Source organism: Rhinopithecus bieti, unplaced genomic scaffold (genome assembly GCF_001698545.2).
Source record: "Rhinopithecus bieti isolate Rb0 unplaced genomic scaffold, ASM169854v2 scaffold_33326, whole genome shotgun sequence".
Taxonomy (NCBI): Eukaryota; Metazoa; Chordata; class Mammalia; order Primates; family Cercopithecidae; genus Rhinopithecus; species Rhinopithecus bieti.
The window spans coordinates 3,213,609-3,237,540 of NW_016814921.1; the positions used below are offsets into that span (position 1 = coordinate 3,213,609).

The 23,932-nt window shown below is 33.7% G+C and overlaps 1 protein-coding gene across 3 annotated transcripts in view; it reads right to left on the reverse strand.

The window, feature by feature from the left end:
• ANKRD50 (ankyrin repeat domain 50) overlaps positions 1-23,932 on the reverse strand; it is a 50,238-nt gene that overhangs the window by 13,705 nt on the left and 12,601 nt on the right. For 2 of the 3 annotated variants that reach the window (XM_017852612.1, XM_017852610.1), the window contains one exon: positions 4,720-4,949. In XM_017852612.1, the coding sequence (XP_017708101.1) occupies positions 4,720-4,924 (205 nt within the window). In that variant the 5' untranslated portion in view covers positions 4,925-4,949. Of the gene's footprint in view, positions 1-4,719; positions 4,950-12,263; positions 12,394-23,932 lie in introns of those variants that run through there. The other variant, XM_017852611.1, reaches the window with a different exon arrangement.

Genomic DNA, 23,932 nt, shown 5'->3' on the forward strand with positions numbered 1-23,932 from the left:
AAAAAAAAAAAAAAAAAGATAAATTTCAATTATGAAAAACTCACTCTTCACCAAAGGAGGGTTCAAAACATACCTAGAAATTTACAGCAATCTACATTTACCAATGATGTGAGACGATTTGCCTCCAAATCTTGTTCTGTGTGTTCATTTGTTTCTGGCTTTATCAATTCACTTAAAAATTTAAGTTAGATAAGGGAAATACCTAGTACATTGCTAATAAAATAAGTTACTTAAGAAATAATACTATCTTACATTATATAGTGTTTTAAAGTTTCTGAAGTTATGTAATACTTTACATTATTTTAATGTAATACTTTATATTACATTACTTATTTACATGAAAGATCATATAAAACATTATGAATAAATATCTAAAATTTAAACCTAATTAACTAAGATGTAGTGGTTGGAACTTGAGATTATTAAGATGGAAACTCCACAGTAAGAGGAATGGTTCTACAGAAAAGAATAAAAGAGAGCAACCTTTGTTGAGAGTCAACTATTTCCAACGCAGCACTTTAAGTACTCATTGTATAAACTTCCTTGTCTGTTAAGTCTGTGAGATAAATTTTCTATTTTAAAAAATGAGAAACCTAAAGCTCAGAAAGGCTAAATAAATTGCTCACAGTAACACAGCTAGAAAGTGATCAATCAGAATTTTGATTGTTTTGTTTGACTTCAAGTTTGCTCTTTTCATTAAGATAGGAACAAGAATAGAAAGCTGTGAAAGAAAACTCAAGTGTTTGATAGGGGAATAGAGGAGGGAGTAGGCACATAGGATTAATTCTATAAGAAAGTATAGAATTTCATAAAGAAAACTTACAAAGAATTTATAATTTAGAGAATAAATCTCCCCCTAATCTAAATACTTAATAATATGGAATTTAGACAGAAGAAATTATTATGTTCATTATCAATAATAGTTATCTGTTCATTAAAACAGAATTAAGAATATCTATTAATCAACAACTTAAATATCTTGAGTTAAGGTACTGAAAATAATTACTTTTTAAAATTACAACTTCTGACTAATACACATGTAATCCTCCTATTATGAACACACACAATATATTGCTATCAAAGCACTTTTAAACATAAGATAGGGTTGAAAAATAATCAAACCTTCTAGGGGAATAAAAACATGACTTACTGAAATGATGGACCACCTACCTCCCTATTGCTTTTCTATTCTTACTTGAATAGAAGTATTTTTCTATTCTATTCTTACTTGAACTTTTCTATTCTTACTTGAAACATTTCTATTATTTTCTATTCTTGCTTCAATTATTTGTCAGGGTATGGCATTACGTAGTACTGGTGAAAACAGAGTAAAAAAGAAGACCTGTGCCAATATTTATAAATTGATGCTTACTGAAATTACTTATTATCATGAAGAAACTGTGAGGATGAGCAATATGAAAATAAAACCTAAAAATATAACAATAAATTTAAGCAAATGCCAGCATATTAATATACAAATAACATATGTAGGCATTAAATAGCCATTAAAAAGACAATATGGTGACCCTGAAAGGTTTGTCAATGTTAAATTTAAAAAGCAGAAAATCAAATTGATATATAGCATGATCTCAACTAGGAAGGGAAACATATACAGAATTTAACACAACGTGTTAAGAGTGTTTAATTATTATTTCACCTCTGGTGTAATATTTGTGTATGTTGTCATTTAAAATATGTTCTAAATGGAGTCTGTATTACTTTTATAATCAGATAAAATAAACACATAAATAATCTTTAAAAAATCTTGGAAGGTTAATTTCTTGTGCACAAAATGTTTTGAAATAGGCCGCTATTTCTTTAAGTTCCGTAACAAGGCCTAACAACTATCAGCCTATGATAATATCCTAGTTGTAGTCAAAATTCTGCTTAGTGCCAAAGTGATTTTCATTAGATTAATCTGAAGCCATTAATGAAAATGCTAATGCTCAGTATGGTGAATACATCAGAAATGTTATAAAAACTCTCTTTCCAAAGGCTTAATCCTCAGATATGAGTAGGTGAAGCCAATTTAGACATAGTAAAGATCTTAATGTTACTGGCTATGATGATAATTTCAAAAGCATACAACTTGAAACTCATACATTTCAACTTAAAGCATAAGCAAAAACCAGAAAGATATGTGTAGGACACATAGAAGGAAAACTGGAAAATCTAAGGAGAAACTTGAATAAATGCACAGATATGCTATGCTTATGAGTAGAAAGAAAGCATATTTTAAACAGCAAATTATTTCTTATTTAAATTGCAATTTTATCAAAATCTTAATTTTTTTGGCTTATATCACTGACAGTTATAATTTAAAATATGACATTATAACCTAGAGGAATGCAGGTAAAATACATAATTTAAAATAATAATATTGATGGCTAAGAGGGCTGGGAAGTAATTGTACAAGAAAATTACAAAAATTAAGCCCAATATTTTATTTGCAAAATAATGCTCATAGATAGTTTAGAAGAGTAGATGAATAGTTTAGAAATATAGTAACAGCACACAGACATATCTATACGTACACACACCCAAACTTAATGTATGACGGAAAAAAATCACCAAGTAATTGTAAAGGAAGTCAATAAATTGCTGAGAAAATGTATGATTTTACAAATTATTTAAGTTAGAGCTTTATTTCATATCTTTCAGTAAAAAAAAATTATATATGGGCAAAATCATTAAAGGTAAAGTAAGAATACGGAATAGTAAAGGACAATACATTAGTTTACATATAATATACTTCATAATAATCATTACAATTTTAAAAAGCTGAAGAAAACAGATGCAAAGAATTGAAAAAATATCAAATAAAAGTCCTGAAAATCAGTAAGAAAAGAACTTTGACTTCCCAATAAAACATAAAGGTCAGAGAGCAGAATTTCATGGAAAAAAGGGAAATTGATGAAACAGGCATAAGGGAGAAAGGGTTCAACAGTAAACAAGAAGTACAAATAAAAATGATAGCGTATTTTTCATATATCACATTGACAAATTTAAAAAAGACATAATTCAATACTGGTGCAAGTAAAAAGAAACCACCCAACACTTTCAGGTAGAAATATAATGATATATATCCTTTTGGAAGGCAATTTAACAATATGTATTAATACCTTTACCAATATCCTTATATTTTTACCTCAAAATTCCACATCTACCATGAACAGAGAGGTGGTCATATTTATATACAGCCCAACATTTTAAATAATTAAGATCTCAAAAAAAAAAAAAAAAAGAAAATTAACTGGAGTTCAAAATATACATACTCTATAATCCAACAATTACAAGTCTATGTTTATAACATAAACTTTCAGTACATGTGCACAATACATGAACAAGTATGTTCATGAAGCATTTTTGTAACAGCAAAAAACTGAAAATGATGTAAATGTCCATGAAAAGGATAATCGAAAAACAATAGAAGGTTTATTGATGGGAAGGAGTACTATCTACCAATTAAAACCAATGAAACTGATTTATAATGAATAAGGCTCAAAAATAATGTTTGCTAAAAAAAAAGAGAAATAAGAATAATAGCAACGATATATTTCTGAAGCACTTACTATGTATTAGGCATTGTCCTAAGTGCTTCATATGTAATTTGTCATTTAACCTTACAAAAATCCTATAAGAAAAGTAATATTATAATCCTCATTTCATAGATAAAAAAACAGAGGCACAGAGAATATAAATTGTGTAAAGTCACATGGCTAGTGAGTGGTAAAAGCTAAGGTGGTGTATGCAGTGTTTCATTTATGTAAACTATAAACATACATAATATAAAATATGAGCTGAAAGCATATAAAATAAGTTAATAATACTGGTTTTCTCTAATGAGGAAAAGAAAAGAATGGTGACACAGGCCAAAAGGGGCTTCTACTTTACCTACGCCTGACATACTAAGTGCTATATAAGTGTTAGCTATTGTCATTTAAATTACTAAACTTTTACCAACTCCATTTTTATCAATAACAACAAAAAAGAATGTCATATGTGAAAACCAAAAGTGCTGCCATTAGTAGCAAGGGAATTGAAGAGGGACAACCTGAAAGAAGAAATAAAGCAGCTTACAGAAAATTATTTTAACAAACTAGTAAGATTTCAACATACTGTAAAATGTATAGAACTACTCAAAAGTTACATGACCAATTAACCATTAACTTAATTAATGTCTCTCCAATTACACTATATATCCTGTGATAGGTCCTTGTTTTACACTCCTTTTTTTCCCACAAGACAAAGAGGAGTGTGTTACATAATCTAATAGGAGTAACCACAACTTTATTATGGTAGTAAATAAAGAAAAGTAAAAAAAAAGTAAGAGAAAAGAAAAAATAAAAGAAACTCTGATATTGTACTTTTATATATTATATAGACTGTAATCTGAAACATCAGAAAAAGGTTTAAACTGATCATGATACAACAGCATAATAAATGCAGCCCCAAGATGTACAGCAGCAAATAATGGCATGAGATACTCCTAACCTTTACTAAAGAACTTAGGAAAAGAATCTTGAAAAAAAGGTAATGTTTAAATGATCTTAAAAACATGCTAAAGCTTTTTTATATAAATTTCAAAAGGCACAGTTGAGAATAGCTGATAGAATGAGCAAATGCAACATGCAGATCTTCAACTGCATACCTTTCCCTCTAAGAAACTAGTGCATTAATGAAAAGCATTTGAGAATGGCAGTACGTAATTATGCTTACCAGTAAACATTTTAGTAACAGCCTTACTCTGCTTTCGGGCAGAACAGAGAAGCAATAGCCATGGTGGAAAGAACTCATGGTGACCAGCTAAAAGTTCTGCAACAGTCCCAGATAAGCTGGTAGACGTTTGTTCACCTTCAGTAATGTTACACCCTTCATCAACAGAATCAACAAGCAGGTACAGGCTTTGCTGGGGAGGCTTCATTCCCAGTAGAGGGAGTAGAACACACCTGTAGAACACATACACATGAGCATTTTGAATGTTAAGTGGCTATAAGATTTATTATTCAACCATTAGAGTATTAATTATAAATTCTTTAAGAATAAAATAAAGTATTAGAAAAAAATTATACAAGTTTCAATTCCTTACTTTAAGTACAATACTGGTCCCAAACAGTTTGTATTTCCAATTACAGCATTTTGAACAATAAAGAATGTGTGTGTGTGTGCGTGTGTGTAATTCAGCATAATTAACAAAGGCATTCAGAACTGAAGAAAACTGTATTTCAAAATTTCCTTTCTGATTCTTTTGAGTCAGTGCTAAAAAGTGTGATTTCCTTATGACAAAGCTAAAATGTGTTGCAGAGTGGAAAACAAAACAAACTCCAGGGATCATCGTAATAAAAAGAAAAAATATCAAGAGTTCTGTAGAATTCAGAAGTATTTTATCACCATTTTCTCACAAAATTACTGCAGTTTATACAAGGTCGTCTTTCACAAATTTTATTTTAAAAGACTACAAAGAGGAACTATATTCTAGATCTCATTTGACATATTTTCAAATTGCAAAGTAAATAACAAAGTATTATGCTTTACTCCATTAATTAATGCATTTCCTATGCATGTAACTTATATTGCAGTTGAATATAACTTTTTCATAAATACAACAATGCTCATTCATTTTCAACAAATATTTACTTGATGTGTGCTGTGGGGTCAACAAGGTGCTGAGCAGATACAACAGTGAAGAGGAAGTAATCCATCCAGTTATGCACACCAAAAACTTACAAATAATGTTTTCTAAAACTGTTTTCTTAGTCTTTCAATGTAATAGCCACCAATATCTAATTTATCATCATGCAAGAATGAATATTTCTTTTTAAAAAAATCTCAAATATCCAGTTTCATCATTACTGTAGGCCAAACTACCTCAATTCTTCATCTCTTTTACCTGGGCTACCCTAACAATCTACATGCCTCCAACAGCTCCCCTCTTGTGAGTTTCTACTGCAGCCAGGGTCACTTCAAATGTTATTCCAGCCAGACTAGCCTTCTTTCAATGACTTCATGAGACACGATTACACATGGGCCTTTTCATTTGCAGTTTCCTCTGCCTGGCATGCACTTCCTGTCTCTCTTCATATAGTTTATCTTCAATTTTGAGAGTAACCTTCTCGAGGTCAAATCCCTATTACATGCATTCATAATGTCAAATACAGTTCTTTTCCACTCCACTATCAAATTTTCAATTTTATATTTCATTATTTAATGTCTTTTTTTTTTTATTTCTCTTTAGCTGTAAGCATCAAGAGAAGAGAGACTAAATTGGTTTTGCTCATCAGTGTAGCCCCAGAACCCTAGCATAGTGCCCACAGTAGAACCTACAGACTTGACATTGTTGCAAGCTAGAATGGAAAATCAATGAACTGCAATGCAGTGGTCTCAGTGCTATGAGAAAAAGTAGTAAAACTGCTAACAAGATAAGAAGAAATGACTAACTGAAATGCATTAGGTAGGGAAGGAAGAGAATGTCAGAATAATATTCATATATTAGGTGCTCAAGATGAACTAAGTTATGAGGAACCAATCACACTGATACAGGAGGGTAGAGGGAAGGTGGGGTAATCCTGGCAAGGAACGTGCTGAGTTTGGGAAAACCTACACTATTGTATCTTACACATATATTTTGTCCATTATGAGCACAAAGATGGCTGATGAAAAATCAGTAACCTAGTCATATAGTACAATACATATACAACACAATATACTAGAATAATGTACATAATAAGTACCACTTCAGATATAGCACACAGGAAGCCATCTTAAGTTACTTTTGATAGGGAAAGTGTGGAGGAGAGGTCGGGGAAATTGGGAATTGAGGTTGGTAAGGTAATGAGCCAGGAGTTGTTTAGTCAGGAAAAACAGCTGGAGGACACAGGAAAGAAAATCTAGTTGAGGCAACAGCACATGCAAAGGCTTAAAGAAGAGAAAAACCAGTGAAGTATGGAAGAAAGAATTACGAGAATCATGAAAATGAGTAAATGCTGGATATTATAATAAATTGTGGGCTTTGCTCTAAGGGTATTAAGGAGCCACTGAAATATTTTAAGCAGAAAATTGATAACTCTGGTATATGTGAAGGAAAATCTGATGTAGGTAAGTCCAGAAGGAGTGACATACGAGGCCAATGCTTAGAACTTAGAAAAAAAAAATCTCCATCCAGAACTACCACTATCACCAAGGCCATCGCTGCCAACTTAAATTCAGTGTTCTATATGCTTTAAGTACTTCACACATCCATTAACTCATCTGATTCTTACATTAATTATTTTTATTTATTTATTTATTTTATTTTATTTTATTTTTTTTGAAACGGAGTCTCGCTCTGCCCCCAGGCTGGAGCGCAGTGGCGCGATCTCGACTCCTTGCAAGCTCCGCCTCCCGGGTTCACGCCATTCTCCTGCCTCAGCCTCCCGAGCAGCTTGGGACTACAGGCGCCCGCCGCTATGCCCGGCTAACTTTTTTGTATTTTTAGTAGAGATGGGGTTTCACTGTGTTAGCCAGGATGGTCTGGATCTCCTGACCTCGTGATCCGCCCACCTCGGCCTCCCAAAGTGCTGGGATTACAGGCATGAGCCACCGCGCCCGGTCTCTCACATTAATTATTTAAGGTAGGTACTATTATAATACTGATTTCCAGGAGAGGTAATCAAGCCACAAGAAGATCAGTCACTTGTTACTTTATAAGTGATAAGAAAGGGATTCAAGTCCAAGGTCTGGTTTCAAAACCTACACAAAGGGGACCATCCATCCTGGTTTGCCTGGGACATTCCCAGTTTCAAGCACTGTCTCAGGACCCAGCCCCGCCTCTTCCCAGTCTTCTCCCCTAGTCCTGGGCACATCATAGTGGGGGTCACCCTAGTCTCCACTCTTACCCACTATGGTCCGCTGACTAGCCATAACCAAAGGTGAGAAAGTAAATTATACATTAGTAGCAGTGGGGATAGCAAAAAGTAGACAGATTTGAAAGAAATTTGGTGAGTAATATTAGTAGGATTTAGTGATTATCTCCTTTCTTTTGCCTATTCCAGGATATCTGCTCTTCTTTACCTAGTTTCTTATAGTGGAAATTGAAGTCATTTTTCATACTTTCTTTGTCCTCTAATATAATCCTTTAATGCTGTTAATTTCCCTCTAAGCATTTTCAGTATCATCCACTTAAAAATAATTTCCCTTTGATTTCTTCTTTAAAACATCCATTATTTAGAAGTAAGCTATATAGCTTTCAAATAATTGAGAATGTCCCAGTTATTTTTATCTGTATTATCACAGTTTAATACAATTGTATCAGATAACATGTTTCATATAACTTCCATAGCTTCAAATTTATTGTGACTTATTTTATGGCCCACAGTATATCTATCCTAGCAAATGCTGTGTATGCACTTAAAAAGAATGTATATACTGTTGTTGCTGGGCAGACTGTTCTGCAATTGACAATTAGGTTCATTTGGTAACAGTATTGTCCAAGTGTCCTATGTACTTACTGAGTTTTGGTTTATTTACTCTATCAATTGTTAAAAAGAGAGTGTTAAAATATTTGAATATAAGTGTCTACTTCTTAAAATAGTGTTAGTTTTGCATCCTATATTTTGAATTTCTGTTATAAGATGTACAAATTTTATGATTGTTATATCCTCTTAAGAAACTGGCCCCTGTATCATTAGGAAATGACTCTCTTTATACCTGGTAATATTCTTTGCTCCAAAATCTACTTTGATATTAACGTAGGCACACACCACCTTTTTCTTTTTTTTTTTCTTTTGAGACGGAATCTCGCTCTGTCGCCCAGGCTGGAGTGCAGTGGCCGGATCTCAGCTCACTGCAAGCTCCGCCTCCCAGGTTTACGCCATTCTCCTGCCTCAGCCTCCTGAGTAGCTGGGACTACAGGCGCCCGCCACCTCGCCCGGCTAGTTTTTTGTATTTTAGTAGAGACGGGGTTTCACCATGTTAGCCAGGATGGTCTCGAACTCCTGACCTCGTGATCCACCCGTCTCGGCCTCCCAAAGTGCTGGGATTACAGGCTTGAGCCACCGTGCCCGGCCCACCTTTCTTTTAATTAGGGTTAGCATGGTATATACTTTTCTATTCTTTTATATTTAAGCTATTTGCCTATTTATATGTGAAGTGTAATTGTTATAGGCAACATATAATTAAATCTTGTATTTTTACTCAAATTCTATCATTTAATTAAGATATTTATCATTTACACTTAATGTAGTTGCTGATAGAGTACAGTTTAAATTTATCATGTTTTTGTCCACATTATTTTGTAATGTACATGTATGTCAGTAGGATATATTACTAGGAATAGAATTGTCAGATTAAGAGGCACTTTCATGTATATTTTGATAGATATTGCCAAAGTGATGCTCCCCTTATAAATTATATATATATACACACACACACATATATATACACACACGTAATGTATATATATACTCATATATGTGTGTGTGTACACATTTATCACACATATATAGGTAATATATATATTTATACACACATAGGCAACAGCTATGTAACACTGGGTATTTTCCTAGCCCCTCCATAATAGTGATCAATGTTATTTACTTTTTCTACAGCTAGGTGAAAAATGGCATCCTCATTATAGTGAAAAAAACTATATTATATATATATTAATATTATATACTATATATTATAATATATAATGGTTGTACATATTTTGGGGGCACATGTGATATTTTGATACCTACATGCAATGTGTAATGATCAAATCAGGGAATCGTGGTACCTATTACCTCAAACATTTATATTTTCTGTGTATTAAGAACATTACAATTCTTCTTTTCTAGCTATTTTGAAATGCAATAAATTATTAACTTTCTCTATTGTATTACTGAATATTAGAACATATCCCTTCTATTTATGTACCCCTTTATGTTTTTAATTTATAATTCCTTACCATAAGGGCAATCATATTCACATGTGCCTAGGAATCACATTTCTTTTTCTTTAAATTGTGTTTTCATACACTTTACCCATTTCCTCAAAGACTACTAATTTTTCTCTTATTGGCACTCTTTAAGTGTTAAGAAATTGAGAGAGTGCCACCCCACTCCAGCCTGGGTGACAGAGTGAGATTCCGCCTCAAAAAAAAAAAGAAAAAAAGAAATTGTTTGTTGTATGTAATACAATTTTTTTCCACCACTTGTCATTTTCTTTTGACTTTTGAAAGGTTTTCTTGGACATGTACAATTTCTTTTTTCTTTTTTTTTTTTTTTACTTTTATATAGATAACACATCAGTCTTTACTGTTTTCCGTTTATAGCTTCTAAGTTTTATGTCACATTTCTGAGGGGATTCCCCAGTTCAGTGCTAATAAGAAAAGATTTTTTGCTATGTTCCATCTCATTCTGTTGTTTCACCAACTCTTTTCCAAGCAGTTAACATCTCTGCTTCATGCAACTGTTTAACTCACGCAATCACTCATTGTTTTCATTTAAGGCAATACATTTGGTCACAGATTCCTTTTGTTCGATGGAAACATTTTTTATGGTGTTTCTTGTGCCCTGTTTTTCACATTCCTTCCCCATTTGTTCTTGAGATGTATTTTATATATCCTGTGATAGCTCTTTTTGAGTAAATTCTTTCTGGATCAGCAATTACAAGTTGAGTGTATACCGTGTCCAGGCTGGCAAGAAGTCTCCTTACGCATCAGAGTTATAGGTATAAACAATTTATTTGAGCTTGGACTTCTCCCCAGTCAATTAAGATCAAAAGCTGTAGGGATGTACACAACCCGTAGAGTTTACTACACCCAATACCTTTTACTACACCAAATACTACACTCAATACCTTCCTCCTGCACATACATGGCTCTTCTGTGTGACTCATTGTGCCCTGCCCTCTTCATTCTTTCTATATGCTTATCTGGGTCCAGGAAACTTCTAGCATTAAGTCTATAACTTATCTCGCTGGAATCAAATGAGAGCTTTTGTCCTCTTGATATTCATCAGAATATGCACTTATTTCAACGAATAATGGTCTGCCAGCTTTGCATCTCAATCTGATATTCACTTTCACATCATACTGAGGTTTGGGATTATAGGTCTCTCATAGTTTCAAAACACAGAGAGCTTTTCATTCGCTTTCTTGCCTTGAAGCTATTTCCCAGTACTATTTAAAATGGTCTTCGTCATGTTAAAAGCAGATAGGATTCATTCCTAAGTCCTCTTTTTTGTTTTAGCACATTGTCTTCCTTTGTTTTAACACCAAGCTTTTTTTTTTCTTTTTCTTTTTCCATTCAGCACCTATTTCTAACACTGAGATTTTTTCTGTCAAGAAAGCTTCCTCCCCTGGGCAGTATTTCTTATTTCAGCACAAGTTTCACTCCTGAAATAAGCCTTCTCTGACCACCATATCAAAAGCAGCCCTCATCACCATCACTGTTCCTGCAATTGTTTCTTTGTAGCATTTATCACATTCTTAGATTAACTGGTTGGGTTACTTCTCTGTACTGCTTTTGTTATAAGGCTGAGAATGAAGCTCCCGCACACCTCCACATCTCCTTGCCCTATTATGTAGGCTCCAGGAGGGCAGGAACTATGCCTATCTTGTGCACTGTTAAGTTTCCCAGCACTCAAAACCACTCTTAGCACATGATAAACACTCAATAAATTTGCTTCACGAATGAATGATACTTGATGGAAAAAGTTTTGTTACTTTAAAACAAAGGATTAAAAATTTAATAAACTCAGAATTCCCATATTAAGCTCCCTTTCAATTATTTCAAAAGCACCTATTTGGGGATATCTATACCAAGTGACACACAGATTTACATTTTTCTATTAGGTAACATTTTATCATTTGTAAAACGAAAATCCCACCAAAGTATGTATACACAAAACAAATAATTTAGACAGTCTAAAACAGACTTTTCTGTATTTGTGAATAATTACATACATGTATATTATTATTATTCCAAAAGAGATAATGTAATGACAGTTGGTTATCACAATCATACAAAGATAACACCGTATTTAAAGGCAACGGTATGATACAGGGTTTGACTTTGCATGTGTATCTTAACTAAATGTTCTACATTTCTTACCTTCATTAATATTTAGCCAATATTTATTACATTCTTAATTTTTTGTTAATTCAATTTAAAATCCTTGAGTTAGTTTTCCCCATTTTCAATTGTCTTAAAATGAGAAATGCCAAGATCATCCTTCTGTAGCTAGCCTTTAATTGATTTACTTTTTTTTAAAAAAAAGACAGATAAAATTATATGTATTTACCATGTATAACATGATGTTTTGAAGTAGATATACGTTGAGGAAGGCCTAATTCTAATAAACATATATAGTACTTCACATAGTTATAGTTTTTGTGGTGACACTCTTGATTTCCTGGCAGAGAGGCTGCCGAAATTCTGAAATGAAAGACATCCATTGTTCTTTTCCTTTGATACAATGAATTTACTTACTGCCTTTTTCTTAGGAGATTAATGACCTTTTAAAGCTACTATAAATAAATTATAAGGAATATACTATTAGATAGATAGATGAACAGATTGAGCATGTAAAAAGTGTCTTCAGAGTTAAAATTGTTTCTGTGAAACATCAGGTTTCAGCTCACTTTCTTCCTCACTTGTTCAGAAATAGAGTAATAGGAAGAGTGTCCCTCCTAGCCTTTTAACAAAACACCTCAGACAAGCTGGAAGGAAAAAAATCGTGAATTACAGACAGAATGTGGAGCCCTTGGGGCCACTGATAAACAGCATTCACACTCTCTTGCTGCCTTTTCTCTACTGACCCCTTAGGGCTTTAAAAAATACAGCAATCACCCTGGCTGGGAAAAGTATGGAATAAAGCCCCGTCCCCAGTCTAGGCTCTTCTCCCATATGACCCCTATGGAAAAGCCTTAAGGAGGAGTGGGTGGGGAAGAATGGAATAAGCATTACTTGTCCTTGAGGAACAAGTGAAATCCACTGCAGTCTACAGCAAGGGGATGGGCAGAATCAGAAGACCTCACCCCAGATCAAGGGGTATAACATAATCTTTATCAGAAAAACAGAATATGTCCCCATTCTCTGCCCTCACTGCTGAGAGAGTTGCAGAAGAGAAGAATTTGAGAGCTGAAGGTAGAGTAGATATTGAAAAAATCCACCCGGAAAATCAGCCCCTGCCCTAAATACAACATATTATTAGAAGATTTGAGGTCAGAGATACACTGAGGGTACCCACAGGAACAACAAATATCAAATTTTGTGACTCCTGACTAGCTTAACTCACCTCTCCTCCACATTAAAGCCTCCTGCAGAAAACAAAAAGTAGGCCCATTTCCAGGTAAAGACTATTTACAACTATTTTCCAGTTGTTTGACATACAGTATGTGGCTTCAAAAATTAATTATAAAATACTAAAATAAAGGAAACACTTCTGAAAGAGAAAAACAAAGTTGAAGGACTCACACTACCCAATTTTAAGATTTACTATTAAAGCTAGTGCAATCAAGGCAGTCTGTTAAGTATTTGTTAAAGACAAATACATAAAAATTCTGGAAACAGCAGCATAAATATAGGAACATGATTTTTCACAAAGTTGAAGAGGTAATTCAATTGAGAAAGGCAGGTTTTTTTTTTTGTTGTTGTTGTTTTTTTGCTGAACAATGACAAGCTGGATGCCCAAATGCAAAAAAGACGAACTTCAATACATATCTCTCACCCTGTCACACAAAAATTTACTCAACACAGATCATAAACTTAAGTGTAAAACATAAAACTATAAAACTTGCAGGAGAAAATCTTTGTAATATTGAGTTAGGTAAAGAGTTTTTAGACACTTCACCAAAAGCGGGATCCATCAAGGAAAAAAAAAAATTTAAAACTTGACTTTATCAAAATTAGCTACAGCTGTTAGACATTGTTAAGATTATGAACAGAAAAGCTGAAGACTGGCAGAAAATATTTGTAAAGCAAATTTCTGACTAAGGCTCATATTCAGAATACATAAATAACTCTCAAAACACTAAGAAAACAAAAATTGTTTTTAAATGGGCAGAAGATCAAAATAGACAATTTAGAGAGGAAGACAGAGGGGTGTCAAATAAACACAAAAACATGCTCAGCATCATCAGTCAGAGAATTTCAAATTAAAACCACAGTGTGATACCATTAGACACCTATTAGAATTGTGCAAATAAGTAAAACCCTGGACAGCATCAAGTGCTGGTGGAGAACAATGACATAGCCATTTCCAATGGTACAACCATTTTGGAAAAGTCTGGCAGGTTTCCAAAAAAGTTAAAGATACACCTACTGCATGACCCAGCAATCCCACTTCTAAGTATTTACCAAAATGAACTGAAAATATATGGCCACACGAAAATCTGTATATAAATGACATAAATGTTTACAGCAGCTTTATTTATAATCCCCCAATTAGAAACAGCATACAGGATCTTCTACTGGCGAAGGGATAAACTAACTGTGGCATATCCATACAACAGAGTATCACTCAGTCATAAGAGAAAAAACAAAAAAGAAAAAAAAAAAAAAAACTAGGGTTGATTCACACAACAGCATGGGTGAATCCTAAATGAATTTTCTAAGTTGAAGAACCCAGTTCCAAAAGGCTGCACATACTATTGCATTTATATGACACATGGAAAAAGTAAAACTATTATAGGAATAAAATTTACATCAGTGTTTGCCATAGGTTAGAGTGGGGGAAGGAGTTTACTAAAAAGGACAGCAAGTAGGAATTGTTGGGGTGATGGAACTGCTCTGTATCACAACTAGGTGGATCCATGACTCCATGCATCTATCAAAATTATAAAACTGTACTCTACAAACAGTAAATTGTACTGTATGAAAACTGAAAATAACGCAAAATTATTACTTGTTAACATTTCACTGAAACGCAAAAGACACAGCTTGGTACTACCAGGGAGTCAGGATATTCAGAACTCAGGAGACTATGTCCTTCATATGTGTAATATGGAGCAAGTCATTGTTAACGAGTTGCCCTCTTTCCAGTTGGTACTCTGAGGTTCTTCTGAACAGACCAATGCTCTTAGATCAGATCATTAACACTGAAGTCAGTGAAGCCCATCTAGACCTACCAGGATGCTGAATCAAACTATAGGATTCTGTTTTCCAGGATCTGATCAACAACTGGTGCCTTATCAATTTCTCTAACCTCATCAGCCCTGCGCTTGGTTCTTTAAACAGATCCTCCCTTTGGCCTTAGAACCTTCATACATGCTGGTCCCTTACCTATTATAATTTCCACTCCTCCTCACTTCAAGGTTTTTATTATTCTTTAGAGATCAGCTCAAATATCACTCATTCAGAAAGGTCTTTCCTGACATTTCTCACCCGACAACCCAAACTAGGTAAAGTTCTCTATGTATACACTCCTACAACATCCATGAAAGCCCTTATAACAAGTGTAATTAATCAAGTAACTAAGGAATTGGCGGTTTAGCATCCACTTTCAAAAACTTTGGGAGAGAAGGAACCACCTACATATTATTCACCACTGCATTTCCAGCAGCTAGCACAGAACTTCACACAAAGTGGATGATTTATAAATATTTATGGAATGAATGAATGAATGGGTTTATTTCATTATTGATATACAGAACAGTGCTTATTCATTTCAGTGTCATGCCTTTAAGATTAAACAAAAACAACAGTCCACTGTTGGCTTGCATTCAGCTCCTAGGTGCTTGTGATGGTTCATTTTATGTGTCAACTTGACTGGGCCACACGGTGCCCAGACATTTGGTCATATATTAATCCAGGTATGTCTGTGAAGGTGTTTCTGCATGAAATTGACATTTGAATGGGTAGACTGAGTAAAGCAGATTGTCCTTCCTAATGTGGGTGGTGGCCTTCATCCAATCAAGGATTGAATACAAAAAAAGGCTAACCCTTCCAGCTTACTACATGAGGTGGGACATCAGTCCTTTTCTGCCTTTGTACCTGAAAAATCAGCTCTTCTTGGGTCTTGAGATTGCTGGCTTTCATAATGGAATTTACACCATGAGCTCTCCTGATTCTCAGGCCTCCGGACTCCACGGAAATGAAACTAGTGGCTCTCCTGGGTTTGCAGCTTGTTGACTATAGGTCTTAGGAATTCTTAGCCCCAAAATTGTGAGAGTCAATTCCTTACAATAAATCTCCTTAAATACATATATGGCTCTGTTTCTCTGGAGAATCATAATACAGGGCTTACTGCAAAAATTTCCCTTCATATAGGTTACTTTCTTAAATTTATTCTTACATAATTTGTGTTTTTTAAAATGTGTATGCTGTATCTTACACTTGTACCTACAAAACATTTATATCTTCCTATCTATTTTTGCAGTATTAGTCTATTCTTACCATACTCCAAAGTACTAAATAAAAGTCTCCTACAAACAGTGCAATATGGATGCAAAATGTACTTTTATCTGGGAAAAACTGTGTGCCTCTAGTGAAAGGTCCTAAAATTAGGGCAGAAGAGAAAACTAATGCAACAGCAATCCCAAATTACTGATCACTGATTTCTACTTGAAAGCAGTACACAAGTTGAGCATTCCTATTCCAAAAATCTGAAATACAAAACCAAAATGCTCCAAAGTCTTAAACTTTTTGAGCACTGACATGATAACACAAGTGGAAAATTCCACACCTGATGTCATGGGACAAGCTGAAGTCAAAATGCAGGTATACCACACACAGTTTATTTGTGTTCCCAAGGGAAAAATAAAAAAAAATTACCTTCAGGCTATATGTATAAAGTGTAGATGACACATAAATGAATTTCATGTTTAGACTTAGGTCCCATCCCCAAGATTTCTCATTACGTATATGATAATATTCCAAAATCAAACAAAACATATATCTAAAATCTGAAACATTCTGATGCCATATATTTTGGATAAGGTATACTCAACTTGTATTAATTAAAGTTGCTTTGCATTCGGAAATGGATAATGAACCAAAACTCTCAAGTACTAAACACTCAGTATATAGACACTGAAATACATGTTTGTAAAGTGACTTAACTGGTAAATATTTTAAAGCAATTTGGCTTTCTGGAGGGAGGTAATGGTTGGGGGGGATATAATGCATTTGTCTTTTAAATTAAATACATGTGTAATGTATGTTGATTAATTTTCTTCTTCAGGAAGTCAAGATAAATATAAAAATGGAAAACAAACACAATCATCCTGCTATGTTTAAATTGAGCCCCTCCCAAAATTCACGTTAAAATCCTAACCCCCAATGTGCTGGTATAAGAGGCAGGGCCTGTAGGAGACAATTAAGTCATGAGGGCAGAAACTTCATGTATGGTATTAATGTTCTAAAAGAGACCCCAGAGAGCTAGCTCATCCCTTTTATACCATGTGATGGCACAACACTGCAAGAAGGTGCCATCTATGAACAAAGAAACAGGACCTGACCAGACTTCAAATCTGCCCATATCTTCAGCTTGGACTTTCCAGCATCCAGAACCTAAAGAAATAAACACTGTTGCTTATAAGCTACCTAGACTATTGCATTTTGTTTTAGCAGCCTGTATGGACTAAGACACAAACTGACATTTATGCCTAGAATATGTAGAAGCATGATCTTTATGGATTTACCTATTTATTCCTCACCCAAATCCTGTAAATTAGGTACTACTATCACTTCCATTTCACAGATGAAGAAACAAAGGTTTTGAGGGTAAGTAGTTTGCTAAGTGAGACAAGTAGTAAATGGCAGAAGAACAAATAGAATCTCTTCATTTCAAAGTTCCTCTTCTTAATTATTGTGTTAAATTGCTTCTAAAAATATCAAAGAGTATAAGATAAGAACGTGGTCCCATATTAAACAAGGAAGTTCTTAAAACCTGGCTAAACCAGGAAAGTGATGCTAATTTTTTAGCAATTAAATTAGCTGAAAATATTTTTGCGGAAGAAATAATATTGTAATGTTTAAGGTGTTCTAACTGAATATGCTTCTTTTCAAATTTCACTTTCCTGAGGGCATTAAACATTCCTGTTTGTTTGCTACAAATTCTTTACTAAAAATCACTTATCTCAATACTGAAATTCCAGAAAAATCAATAGATGGCAGGTGTTTGAAATAATTTTGCTGAAATTATTATATAATTAGTATCAAGGGTCTAATTACCTACAGCTCCCGAATTCACTAAATCTGGATCTGTAATTACTTGTGATGTATCAGAATACTTTTTCTGTATATCTGAAGACTGCTCTGACAAGTTTCATTTTATTCAGTTATCCCTTATACTATGCTAAATGCAGAATCATGATTTTTAATCCAAAATATCCTCCAATTTAATGGTTTTCAATTGTAAATATCCATTTTTTTCTACATTTATTACCAGTTACCTTGATATTTATGGGATTTAAAAAATTAAATTATATATAACATTAGCAGTTTATCCATTCTGAATTCTGAAGCCTGAAATCTCATTACTACCTAGAACGTAAACTACAAATGCATGCTTTGATACTAAATTTAAATAAATAGTAATGAGATTTGTTTTGATGCTAAATTTCATCTAGAAACTAAACTTTCTAAAATAGTTGTTGAGTATATGCTGACACATCTGCCTATCACTTTGTTAACCAAATGATTACATTCTTGCAAAAGCCAGGTATTAAAATATATTTTATATAAGATGAGAAGTAGAAAAAGTAAAGCACTAACAATTCTTACTCAATATATCTTGTCTTATTTTGGGAAAACAAACCTAGATCTTCTTTTCTTAGGAGCAAAATTACCCATCCTATAAAGTAAAGCAAGTGGAACAGAAAAAAAAAAAAAAAAAATCAGGCAATACAATTAATACTTTCGATCGGGGAACAAATATTATCTATGCGTTTACCAGGATAAAAAACTAGTAAGTAAAATTGATAATTAAAATTAGTCCAGGAGTTTGGCCCAAATGTAGAACACAATTTGTCTCCGAATTTTGGACTAAGGCATAGTAATTTCATGCTTTTATGAACTGTCTCCCCTTTGTTAAAACACAGCAGGAAAATATGGAATTGAAAATAAAAAGAAAAATATAGCCAGTCAAGAATAAGATAAACATTTCAAAGTATCAGAAATGAAAAAGAAGCATAACAAGACAAAATCTCTAGCTTGCCAAGAAAGTATGCAAGGCAACCTAGAGATTTGCTGATGGAAGTAAAGGGAATAGAAGTTCTCCCACTTCCAGCAACAGGACTCAGGCTCAGTTTGGAACTAGGAGCTGGAGCTAGGGCATGCCCTATTAATAATGAAAGAAAGATGAAACAAAAAGCACTGCTGACTACCACCCAGGGCTATGGCTTTTAAGAAGCAGCAGGGAGCACATAAAGTTAGTCTCAACGGAGACAGGAACTGAACCTAAAAAGATCATGGGTCAGTGACTGAATTTACAAAATCGTTAGTATTAGCTTGGAGTAAGAACTTCATATCTCAATTTTTAGCCCTCATTCAGGATCATACTGGGAATGGGGAATGGTGGAGGCAATCAATAACAATTAGAGCAGGAAGAGCAAAGAGGTAGAAATGGTAATAGAGAGGAAATCCAAAAGAGAATGAAAAAAATTACAAAACTTACAACGCCCAGAAAGACAGCAACAAAATCAATGATCAGAATATGAATTCATATCCAAATTAATTTATAAAACTCCTAAAGAATTAAAAGAAAATGTATTTGTAATAAGTATAAAATTATTTTTTTTAAAAAATTATTTTACAAAGGTACAAATCCAATAAAATTGGAAAGAGCCAGAGAAATCTTGTTTATAGGAACTTCTACTGCCAGATAAAATGTAGTAGGTGGCAGCACTCCAAAACTTTCATTGCACGAACTAGAAAAAAAATGAATAAAATACAAAATTTATATTTTTCAAGATATGAGAGGGTTTGTTGAAGCAAGAAGGTAAGATGAATTAGAGTTTCAGAAGATAGGAGCTCTTCCAAAGTGAGCAAAAGAATGACTTGCTAATTTCTTCTCAGGGGTTATTTGCTAATTTGGAAGGACTATACTGATTTTAGTTACAGACTAAGAATCAGATTTGGCTCACCCTAAGGGACTCTACAGGAGAACCAAACCAGCAAAGCTTTCAAGAAGTCAGTTATATTCCTTTTATAAAGCAAAGTGCAAATGTGTCGTGTCCTGAACACAAGACTGAACTTCTTCAATGTACGTTTACTTAAATCCTGGGCCATGCTTAAAAAGCTGGGCAACTTGGCCAACTGCATCTAAAACCCAATATGAAATCTCTCATAGTATCTTGGAAACAAAATTCTGCTAAAGGGAAGGTGCTTACTTTAAGCATGTAACTCAGGAGATTTGCAAGAATTTGAAGGTATAAGGGGCGGGAAGCTAAAGAGCTAAACATAATTTCTTATGGTGCGGGGAAGAACTGAATTACCAAGGGTCTTTCAGAGCTGAAAAGGCTCTTCTGACTCTCCAACCAAAAGCTTAAGCGAACCACATAAAAATCACAGAAATAAACCAAGGATCTTAGTAATATTATAAAAAAGTACCAGCCTAGCTTAATGCCTGACTGCATCTGCCCCTCACCCCATCTGTCCAAGGTTTTCTTGTTGTTGTTTCTTTAATTAGCCTTTTCTGATAAAAGACATCACCTGGAAATCTACAATCATTTAACACACTATCAGACATACAATAAAAAGTTATTAAACAGAAAAAAGTCAGGATTATAGATTGATAATCTAGAGAAAAAAGAGATAATAGATGCAGAGGAATAATCCAAATACTTTAGTTAGTATAAACTAAAATAACCATGAATAATATGTTCAAGAAAGTTGAGTAGATGGATCAAAACAGATAACTGAAAGAATTATAATTTAAAAATGTAACCTATAAAAATAATGAAATAAAATTCCATTCTAGAACTAAAAAATATATAATATTTGACATTAGGAACCCTGAATGTATTCAACACCACTCTCATTAGAACAGAAGACAGGATTAGAAATTCAAAACAAGTTGATAGAAAATACCCAAACTGAAGCACAGATAAAAGAAAAACAGAAAAAATGAAAAAGATGTGTGGAACACAGTTAAAAGGTACAACATACATGCAACTGTGGTCCCCAAAGAAAAAGAATGAATAAACTAGAGACACTATACGATCTGAAGAAATAATAAAGGCTTTTCCAAACTTATGAAAAGCATCAATCCACAGATTTAAGAAATTCAATAAATATAAAATAGAAAAAATACGAAGAAACCACATTTTGGCATGTCATGCCAGAAATCCAAAGACAGAAACCCTTAAAAGGAGCCAGAGAAAAAAGGCATTATCTCCAAAGGAGAAAAAATAACACTTTAAGAAACTTTTCAACAGAAACTAAAATTAAAAGATTTGCAAAACATGAAAACAATGCCATTCTTTTAAGTTTATTTTGTTTTGGAGAATATAGTTATCCTTTTATTTAAATGTTATTTATATTAACATATAATGATTAAATAAATGACTGTATTTAAATTTTATCAGTTTAAATTTCAAATATAGCAAACACATATTGATAGACATAACTGGCATAAAAGTTATTTGAGGATCTCAATACTTTTTCACACCCCACATCCAATATGTCATATCAATCTTGAAACATAAATTAGGGTACACTTTTCACTTGCATTGATACTTCACCAAATCAAATCCAAGCACCATTGTCTCTCCCTTCAATTACTGCACTGGTGCTTACTGGTTTCCTCAGAAGGATAAAATTGCTATTTACTAAAAACGAAAAGACTAAGGGAGCAGCAAGATGTGGGATGGAAGTCAGAAGTCTAATTTTGAACATGTTCAACACTAGAAATCTAAGCAAAGAAGTTGAGTAAGCAATTAGATTTATGGGTCTAGATTCAGAGTAGAGGTCATGGCTGCATAAATAAAATTGGGTCCACTGAGACAGAGTTGATATTTAAGGCCATTAATGAGCTTTATGTAAGAAGCAAATGTAAACAAAGAAAAGCCAAGATTTTAACCCTGATGTATTTCAAAATCAAAGGTTGCTGCTATGGTTGAGTGTTCCTGCCAAAATTCATGTTGGAGGCTAAATTCTCAGTATAGCAATGTTGGGAGGTGGTCTCTTTAAGAAGTGAATAGGTTATTAAGGTAGATTAATACGTCTCTCTTCAGATTAGATCTCCAGGGAATTGATGAATTCCCAAGAAAGCAGGTACGTTATAAAGTGAGGTTGCCTCTAGTGTGAGTTCTCTTTGCATGCACCTGCTTCCCCTTCCACTTCTCTGCCATGCTGTCACATAGCACAAGGCCCTCATCAGAAGCCAGGCAGATATTAACACCATGCTCCTGGATTTTCCAGCAACCAGAGTTATGAGCCAAACAAACCTCTTTTCTTTAAAAATTACCCAGCCTTAGGTATTCTGTTATAGAAACACTAAATAGACTAATACGGTTGGTAACATATGAAGAAAAAGTTGTTGGTATAAGAGGAGAGAACCAAGTGAGAAAGTGAAGAAAGTGTTGCTACAAGTGGGGTGGGGTGGGGAATGGGTAGCAGGAGATAAGTTATGTAAGATATTTCTGCTGTGTTGAGTATTGAGCATTGGATTTAGCAACATGGAGGTCTTGGAATACTTACAGAGTGGAAAATAAAGCTTGATTATACTCTAATAGGATCATGAATGTATGAAAGAAACAATACTAAATATAGACAGAATTTTTTGAAGAATTTGCTATCAAAGGGAACAGTGAAGTTGAGTAGTAGTTGAAGAATGATATAGGTTGGGGGAGTGTTTTAAAAAGGGTACTAGTACGGGATATTTGAATAATGATGGGAAAGGGTACAGTGCTTAAATATGTCATTGAGTAAGTGAGATGGGATGGGATCTGGTAAATAAGTGAATGGAAAAGGAGCATGGATGGTTTAACCACAGTTAAGAGTGTAGATCCATACTCTACAACCATAGTTAATGTAAGGCAGACTATGTAGATATAAATGCAGGAGGGTTAGTACAGTAGATGTTCCAGTAAATGTGTAAATGTTCTCTTCTAAATATATATGTGTGTACATATGCTATTTATTTTTATTTACTTTATTTTATATATATGCTATTTTATTTACTTTTTATTAGATGGGAAGACAAGTTAACAGCTAAGAGTAAGGGTTGGGAGGTGGGCAGGGAAATATTAGAGGTTGAGAAGACAGAAGTGTGAAATGGTGAAGTAGGCGAGCAAGGGAATGGATAGATAGTGTTTCTCAGAGTGTGGTATGAGGACCCTAGAAGACTCTGAGAACTTTCCAAGGGGTTTGTGAGGTCAAAATTATTTTCAAAGAAATATTAATATAATATTTGCTTGTTTCACTCTCATTTTCTTCTGAAGGTATGGTGGAGCTTCCAGGGACTATATGATGTAAGGTATTGTAAGAGACTGAATGTCCAAACAGTCCAACTGGGATTTTTGTTAGGATTGTATTCAATCTATAGGTTATTCTGTGGGAATTAGCCTGTTTACAATATTGAATCCTCTAATCCATAAAAATGATATACTCCTCCATTTACTTTTCTTCAGTTTTTCTTAATGTTTTGGTTTCCAGTGTACAGACTGAACACATCTGTGATTAATCACCAAGCATTTGACTTGTTTTGTGTTATTGTAAAAGAAAATTGTCTGTAAATGTATTAAGGAAGTTTGAAAACTGTTGCTATAGAATAAAAAATGTACAAAACTAGAGTTTGTAACAAGTATGTGTGTACACCTATATATCTCCCCTTATGGTCAAACTACATAGATTTTATAAAAAGTAAATTCATAAGAAAGGTCATCTATGGGGTGTGTGTGAGTAGAGTAGCTCTGAAATAGAAAGGATACCCAGGGACTTCAAGTGTGGATTATTTGTTCTTTAAAACAAGACAGAAAACTCAGATTAGAAGCACATATGACCCCCCCAAAAAAAAAAAAAAAA